The sequence below is a fragment of the Cyprinodon variegatus genome, unplaced genomic scaffold, assembly GCF_000732505.1.
Source record: "Cyprinodon variegatus isolate N-32 unplaced genomic scaffold, C_variegatus-1.0 Scaffold813, whole genome shotgun sequence".
Lineage (NCBI taxonomy): Eukaryota > Metazoa > Chordata > Actinopteri > Cyprinodontiformes > Cyprinodontidae > Cyprinodon > Cyprinodon variegatus.
Window position 1 is genome coordinate 348,910 of NW_015151266.1, and position 8,919 is coordinate 357,828.

An 8,919-nucleotide genomic window follows, 5' to 3' on the forward strand; every position below is an offset into this window, starting at 1 on the left:
TATATATATATATATATATATATATATATATATATATATATATATATACATTATATATATATACATTATATCTGAAATATTTGAAGGCCTGAAATCCTTTCAATCAACATAGTTGACTAGTTTGTCTTCCAGCTTTTAAAGCAGCTACAGTACTTTGGTTTATTAGAAGTGCAGTAGGAGATATTATCTGACGCATTTTCTATCATGTGGCTTTAAGATCTCCTCGTGGTTTGCCGCGGCTGCAGACAGCATGCATTCATGAGTTTTGAAGGCGTGGCTTCAAGGGTTTCAAAGAGAGACGCATGGTTGTGTATCTTCAAAAATATAGCTTGCTGGAACCGTCCAGTATCTGCTACTGCACCTTTAAGAACAAGTTTGGGTTTTATTCACAGGACTCCCCTTATGATGGCATGCACTCGAAGGAACCTTGATGTGATTCAGAAGCTGCTGTCCTACAGTGCAGACCCCAGGTTGCAAAACAAGGATGGATGGAACTCATTCCACGTCGCCTGCAGGGAGGGCGAGCCTCTGGTCGTGGAATGCCTGCTGCATGCTTTGCCAGACATTTGGAGGACTGAAAGCAAGACTGGCAGAACACCGCTGCACACTGCAGGTAATGCATCTTCACATCTGTAAATTAATCTTGTGTACAAATGATTTGATGACTTAACACGGCATCATCACGATCTACCAGATTATCATCATTTTTGTCCTTACTGCAGCTTTGCACGGCTGTGTGGAGGTCGTTAGCATCCTGCTGGAGAGGTAAGGGTTAAATATTGCAATTAAAATCATGTGGAGCATTAGATAGGAAGTTTCTGTCAGTGGAACTGCAAAAAAGCTTGAACTCCTATAAATAACTTCAGTTGAATTTTGTTTGTTTACAAAGCCCCAATATACAACACTTATTGTCCCAAAGACAATTCAATCGAATCATCTAGACAGAATTGTTAGAAGTTTCCTATCTAAAGAACCCCTGCTGCTTGCTGGATGTTCTCCTCTTGGAGAAGCATTTAGTAAAAACAGACCTACTGTCACATTTTGTGGTTGACTCAACAGCAATCCCTCACACTGGGCCTGCTTGCAGCGACAGAGTGGCAAAACTTCCTTTTAACAGGAAGACACCTCCAGCAGAACCAGGCTCAGTGTGAACCGCCATCTGCGGAGGCTGAGGGTTCAAGGAGACAGAAGCAGACACAGAAAAGGAATATAGAAGCACTTATGTTAGAAAAGGTAACAGTAAAGTAGTTCCATAGGTTTCTCTGTCCAGGAAAGAAACGCTTAAGCAAATGAGCTCTGAGCCAGTTTGAAAGAGGAATGAAAGTGAGAACATACAGTTAGTCACAGTTAAAGCTCACCGCATAGCTATATCTAGGAGAGAAACAAGAATAAGCCCTGAAAAAGAGGCCCATCTCTATCATTCATAATGGCAGTGATCCAGTTGATACCACCCTCCAAGATGGTGTCACAGCTAAACAGAACCAGGGTAGATGAAGCTACTAAGCTACTATTAAACTGAAAGAACATAAAGTGAGTGGTTGAAATAAAAAATACTGCAGACTAAAAAAACAAGAGATAGAACGATGCATAATGAAGAAAAGCGGTCCCTATGTCATCCAGTAGCCTAAGCCCATATTGGCATAACTATTGAGCTAGCTACTGAAGCTTTATCAAATGGGCTATTCATAGCACAATCCATATAGGGGGACTATGTAATCAGGTGGAGTTTTATTCTCTGGTTATATGAGACAAACATGAAACCGTTTGACCTGCATCCACCCTCATTAGTAGAAAAATAACACTGTAGATTACCCTGAATGCTTCAGTCCCACTGGAAAACTTTGTGATGGAGGCACATCCCATAACTCTAAAGTTATGCAGATCTGAGTGAAAGCATGATAAATCACTTAAGTTTGGGATTATAATGTTGAGAAAAACCTATGGAGAGGTGATTACTTTGCAACACTAGGCCTCATAACCTATCAGCTGTAATGTTATTAGTTAATAGTTATGCCATGAGGCATAAAATGGTCTGACTGAGATCTAACTCTACTGCTACTCTTCCAGGTGTAGCTACACCCCAAACAGCACAGACAGCTGCGGAGTCACGCCTTTCATGGACGCTCTCAGGAACGGACACCTCCCTGTGGCGCGGCTGCTTTTAGAGAAACACCAGGTGGAATAAATAAATGTGGGATTTTCTTTAAGTGAGAATCTGGTAAATATCTTCAGGACTAGTTTATTTAACTGTTGTAAACAGAGGTTATATTACCGTACGTTTGAGACATACAACAAGTCAAGAAAATCCTCATCGCAGGGGAAAGATAATTTAATTTGCGGAGGAGGCTAAAAGATTTATCTGCTCTTTAAAAGACTTCTTTAGGGTAATGCAACCATGATGTTAAAATAATCCTCCCCCTTTTATTTTCTTTTAAACAACCACACAAACACCAGCCTCCACAAGTAGTCCTTAAAGGGGTCAAAGAATGCAAAACCTAGTTTCCATTGTCATAGATGGATGACGATAATTCAGTGGGTGAAATGGACGTACAGAGAAGTTCAAACCCCATCGAAACCTCCTTGAGGTAGATGGAAGACACCAGTTTAGCTGTTTAGCCCACAGTTGGGTTTACTTCTACAAGAGTTACAAAGCAGGCAGTTTCTCTATGGAAAATAAGCCAGGTCCACAGGCGGAAATTAAGTGTTCCAGGCTGCTCAGCGAAAGGGGAAAATTTTCACAGTGTTCCCGAAGACTCGACAGGCATGGATTACTTTTGTCTATCAGAAGATCCACGCAAAGTTTGATGCTCAGCTGTTCATTTCCTCAAAGCATTTTACTGAAGACAGCTTTCAAAATCTTGGACAGTTCAAAGCAGGATTTGCTAAATTTCTTTTACTGAAACTAGGGGCTGTTCCCACCGTAAGGCCATCACAACCACTGGCTGTAATTATGAATCTGTTGCTAAGCTGTTGATGGCAATGCTAACATATCTATGGTTGGGACGATTTTGAAATTCCCCCTGGACATTTTTTAATGTGTGAAAGTAGGACATGTCCGGGAAAAAGGGGACGTCTGGTCACCCTACCAACTATTTGATGTTTCAGTGAGTAAGTGCTTGTTGCTATGATTCGTCTTTGCTCAGCAGCTTTGCTCGTTGTAAACCAACCAATCAGAGCACAGCTCATCTAAATATTCATGATCATACCATAAAAGGAAGAAAACCTGTCGTTTCATTCTAGGGCTTTTAACCAGGCTGCATTAGGGCTCATAGAACAGAAAATATGCCATTTTCATGCCAACCAATGTTACACACCCTATTCAGAGACCTTAAGGACGAGCACCAGATACCCTATAGAATCATTCTATGACCCCTTTAATGCACTACTGTGTCTTAAAAAGGGTAAAATACAAGTTTCTCTTAAAATGAGGCTTTAAGGTTTTCCTATCTGAGCCAAAATCTAAATTTGATGGCATGTGACAAGGTTTTACTTTTACAATAAATGTTGCATGGCTAATCACTCGATATTTGCCATGACATTGCAGGCATCTCCGATGGCAGCTGATGTACTCGGTACTCAGCCGCTGCATCAAGTGGCTGTCACTGGTCAGGAGGAAGCCCTACGTTTTCTGGTGCAGGACCTGGGTGTGGACATTAACCAGAGAGCCACCGCCATCCAACTCACCGCCCTGCATTATGCTGCAAAGGTTAGATCAGCAGTGATCAATTTGAGTTTCTTATGGACCTCAAACGCTTTTTCATAGCAGTTCATAGAGAAAAAGTGAGTGTTGAGAACATTTTCTTAGGGTTATAAATTGGTGCTGAAAACAATGCAGATCTGTCTGATCCGAGTCAGTGAAAGACTGTAGATCTGGGAACTGATATGAAAAATAACTCACTAAAATGAATTCACGGCACTAGATGGAGGCATGGAAATGTGTACTTAGTATTTTACTGCTGCTTTAGGATATAGCTGCTGTAAAAGAGCAATGTGGCAATGTTTTTTGTTTGAATTTTGCTCTTCAGCAATCCCTCACACTGAACATGCATGCCATGACAGTGGAGAGGAAAAATCAATTTTAACAGGAAGAAACCTCCAGCAGAACCAGGCTCAGAGTGAGCGGCCATCTGCTGAGGCCCACTGGGGTTCAAGGAGACAGAAGCAGACATAGAAAAAGAAGCATAGATACAAAAGGCAACTGTAAACCAGCTCACAGGCGGCCCCCCTCCAGGAAACACACAGCCAGGCAGACGAGCTCCAAGCCAGCTCCCATGTCAGAGGATGAAGAGAGCACATCCAGTTAGTCACAGTCAGACAAACAGGACTACACTGGAAAACAGGTTGATCTCCAGCATCTATAAACAAAGGTGTTGATGGCTGCAGCACAGCTGATATTTCTCTCCAGGATGGAGTCACAGCCAAACAGGAACAGACCAGATGAAGCTACAATGATAAAAAATACAAAGTCAGAAATGTTTCAAAACTAAAAATAGAGTGCAGAAAAGTCTGATGTATTTACTGATGTAACACTTTTAAATATCTTTTTTTTTTTACTGCTTGGCAAGTAGGCTTATTTTTCTGACGTGAGGATTCATTTATTCTTAGTATACTACATACATTCTGATGCCAGACAGACGGAGAGAGAGATAGAGGGGGGTGAAGAGTGAGGGGGAACATAAAAGAAGCAACATAACAGAATCCAACAACCAGCTTCTTTTAAACTGCTCCTGAAGCATCTATGGGGAAACCTTGAGAGGACCATCACAGAACACGGATAGCAAAACTACCTGCAGCACAACATTTGAGCAAACTTGACAGCATTAATGCGCAAATCACACACATATGCTCACTAACTCACTCGCAAAGTCTAAAGTGTGTCTGTGTGTGAGTATGCACAAAGTGTGATGTAGACCTTATATTAGAATCAGAAATACTCATATATTACACATATAACTCTTCTCTCTCTCTCTCTCTCTCTCTCTCTATATATATATATATATATATATATATATATATATATATATAGAGAGAGAGAGAGAGAGAGAGAGAGAGAGAGAGAGAGAGAGAGAGAGAGAGAGAGCATATATACATATGAGCCAGAAAGGTCCCAGAGCTGAGAATTTACATTTATCAACCAGACCAGGCAACAGGAAAACACCTTAATTTCTCTTTAAATAAAAACACTATTGTGAAAATAAATTTTTTTCAACATTAACAAAGCAAGAAAGTTTACACAGAATTTTAATGGAAATGGTGGTCAAGGAAGTTTTACAAAATGAAATTCTGATTGCAATGTAAATTGTAGATGACAATAATGTTGATAGATTGATCGATATGGCCTAATATTATATTTATAAACTAAAGTTGATAAATCAGATTAGTCATAAAGCTCTACGTATGAAGAAAGAAAAAGTCTAGGAGACTTATCCACCACTGATACAATAGTGACTGCTTAAGATTTCGTAACAGAAGCCTATAGAGATCTGTGAATTAAAGAAATCTCACCAAAGCCTGGTAAAAGTGAAGGTCTACACCCTGGTAATAAAGCTGTGCTTTTTAAGGAAGGCCATGCTGCCATGATAAAAACATTGGTGGAACTTGGAGCAGACCTTCACGCTCGGGACAATAAAGGACGCACTGGTAAGAAGTGTGTCAGCCATCATGTTATTATTTTTGTTAAAAGTGTAATTTATTGGCATAATTTACTGCTCTTCTTGTCTCCTCCCCCTGTAAGCTCTTCATATGGCTTGCATTGGGCAGAATGCGGAAGCAGTCAGGATGCTCTTTCAGCTTGGCCACAAGGATTCTAAGGATGCCTCTGGTGCAACAGCACGACAGCTGGCAAGGAAGCAGGACGTGGTGCGACTGTTTGACGGGCCAGAAACATCAGATGGTGGATCATTATGAAAACAAACACAAAGTTGCAACTTTGAGAGCCTGAAAAGCCTGATCAGATTCAGGCTCAGTAAGCCGGAGGTAAACTCACCTCCCCGATGTGACAGCACTGATGATATCACTTCATTCTCATTTGCCTGTGCAGTTCATTGGACAATAAAATTGTGATAAAAAGTGTTCACTGTGGTGCTTGTGGTAGAGTATGGACTTTTTGTAAAGATGTAGTTAATAAATCTATAACAGAAAAATCTTTGATTTCTCTAACAGTTTAGGATTCAGAGATGTACTATGACTATGAACCTCTATTTCAGTTGCTCATTCTTGTGAAAAGGCTTTCCTGTGAAATTATGGTGTCTTATTGTGTCTTATTATATTCTATGTTTTACATTTTGTTTTTGGCCTCTTTGTTAGTTTGTTACCACAGTGAAGGTTTGGAAAGAAAGAAGAAAAGTCTGAAATCAACTGTGAAGAAGTGCAAAAATATCTGAAGCCATGAGGGATAGTGTTCAGAATATGAATGTTGGTGTTCACTTAGGTAATTAAAGTTAAAACTGCAGAAGCTGCCAAGATAATGGATGTGTAGTATTTTTGTAGATTTATAGGTGAAGGTGTTAGACCTAGCTGTATAACATCCATGAGTTAGACCTCACTTGCAAAGGATAATGTTAAATATAGGAAGATTTTTATTCATGCAGACTAGCTTAAATGCAGCCTTATAATGCTTCTTATGCATCTTAGACTTGATTGGCTTTGTTCAAATATGAAGAGTCCCATGTGTGGCAAAGTAAACAACAGGGCTGCTCAATTCTGAGAATCCCAGGTCAGCCAAAGGGATATCCCCTTGGCCAAGTAGCCAAGGCATAGTGACAGGACCTCACACTGTCACACATATCTCACCTTCATACTTTGCACATTGTGCTGAAATAAGGCATTGCATGTAGAGAAATAACAATACTTTCTCAAAACCCGGTCCTCTGACCACTTTTTATTTAGTTTAAGTTTTCCCCTAAAAGAAGGTTTCACTTTAGCAGATCATTGACAGATAATGCAGTAAGAAAAAATCTGTTCCACTTTTTTCCCTTGGCATACTGGAACAATACTGCAGAGGGCAAACATTTAATTTATTCCCCTTCACAAATTGATGATTTTGTTGCTGGGACCACAACTTGCTTTCCTAACCAATCTGGCAGTATTGTCTCTGTAAAGTGCCTTGAGATTACAGGTTGTGCATTGGCGCTATATAAATACACTGAATTGAAGTGAAACTGATTTGATAATTAAACCATTTACAATTGTCCCCTTGAAAATCTATGTTTTTCAATTTGGGAAAACCCCACTGAGTAGATGTGCATATAAAATAAAATGCCAAGAACACAACTCTCAGGTTACAGTCAAAACTCTGCCCTGTCAGATATGTTGCAGTGTAATAATTCACAAACACAGCAGGTAGCATCTGGTTGAACTTGTTGATTCACGAAAGCAGGAAACAGAGGCCAGGTTTTCTTAAGGTATTTTTGTTCTTTCATATACATAAACTTCTATGAAAAAATTTTAATAATATATATGTGAATTCAAACCTTATATTCGATTCGAAACCAGGAGGATCAGAAACAGGCAACAGCTCCTTTCATGAGTAATGCAGTTCAAATATTTATATTGATGTATTTTTATTATATGTATTTTTAATAATGTGTATGTCTAATAATTTCTATACTGAATATGATCAAATGTGTTTTATGTGTGGGTCAAATTAAGTTAAATTCTCCGTAGAGATCCAAAAATGGTTTAATATGAAAAAGTTTTGATGGATTTCTGGTACTTATGTAAATAAGTAGTGCAAAAGTGTGGATAGGACAGAGAGCGGTGAAAGTAAAGAAACTCTCAGATGTTGCAAAACAGTCAGATATGGTACTCAGAAAAGCTTTTCGTTCCAGAAAAAAATGGTTGGTTTAGAAATTGCTTTCTCCAGAAACAAGTTGCTTTAAAATTGTTTTTCCAGAAAAGTTGGTTTATACAAAAAAACAGATAGAGTGGTAAAGAATAGATGTGATAGAATGTCCAATAATTTAGATAGAATGGGTAAATGGGATAGGAGAGCTAGAAAGGCCAAAACAGAGGTAGAGAGAGGTAGGGAGGCAGCCAGGCACCTGTAAGAAGAAAGGAAATGTATTAAATGCTGTTCAAGGAAAAAATAAAGCAGCTTCTGCTAAAAAGAATCATTGATATAAATCTTTCAACCATTTGGTTTCAAAGCCTTAACATTAACTTATTTTTTTTCATTAAATATGAACAATAACTGATGTACAGTAGGGTATTTAATCAATCTTCCAAATTCATAGAAATGCGAAAACTATAGAAAAACAACTGTAGTTAGATTGGATATAAGCTAATCCTGATTTAAAATTCCCCTGGTAATAGATGATAAATAAATACATTGGTGTATTACGAATTGCACTATTGCAATACAGAAATTTATTTTCCGGATGACGTTCAGTTTTTAACAACTGTCCTGAATAACTCTTCTGTGTGAGCTAATTTAAAAGTGAGACAGTGGATGCTGAGGACATGGATAAAGACGTTTTTGGAAAGAAGTCAATGTTGTGACATCCAAATGGATGAGAAAAAATATTGTGTACTGTTATCAAAGCTAAGGTCAGTCCAACCAACCTAATACTGACCAGGCAGGATACCCTTTGATCTATATAAAAATTCACTTTCAAGAGTTTGATGATGATGGCTTCTAAAATTCACGGAATAAAATACTGGTAAGTCTTCACATTCAACATTCCTTTACTTTTTCAGGACTATGAAAATAATTGTTCTCATGAGAAAGGAGAAAACCTTTTAGCTAAAAGCTTTGCACAAACTAATAAGTAAAATAGAAAAAAGATAGATGTCAAAACTGCATTAAATAGAAACTAACATTTTAGAACTAAACATAAAACATTGCTTACAAAGTAATGAAAATCTGTGTTTACTTTCAGGTGGACAGAGGAAAAAAACAACAATAAAAAACAGCCGATA

At 38.5% G+C, this 8,919-nt stretch overlaps 1 protein-coding gene across 1 annotated transcript in view; it reads left to right on the forward strand.

The window, feature by feature from the left end:
- The window catches only part of ankrd16 (ankyrin repeat domain 16), a 9,158-nt gene extending 1,160 nt beyond the window's left edge, over positions 1-7,998 (forward strand). The window contains exons 2-7 of the mRNA XM_015396678.1: positions 393-613; positions 723-765; positions 2,068-2,176; positions 3,545-3,706; positions 5,562-5,640; positions 5,735-7,998. Coding sequence (XP_015252164.1) covers positions 393-613; positions 723-765; positions 2,068-2,176; positions 3,545-3,706; positions 5,562-5,640; positions 5,735-5,907 — 787 coding nt within the window. The 3' untranslated portion in view covers positions 5,908-7,998. The remainder of the gene's footprint in view (positions 1-392; positions 614-722; positions 766-2,067; positions 2,177-3,544; positions 3,707-5,561; positions 5,641-5,734) is intronic.
- Positions 7,999-8,919: the final 921 nt, after the last annotated feature.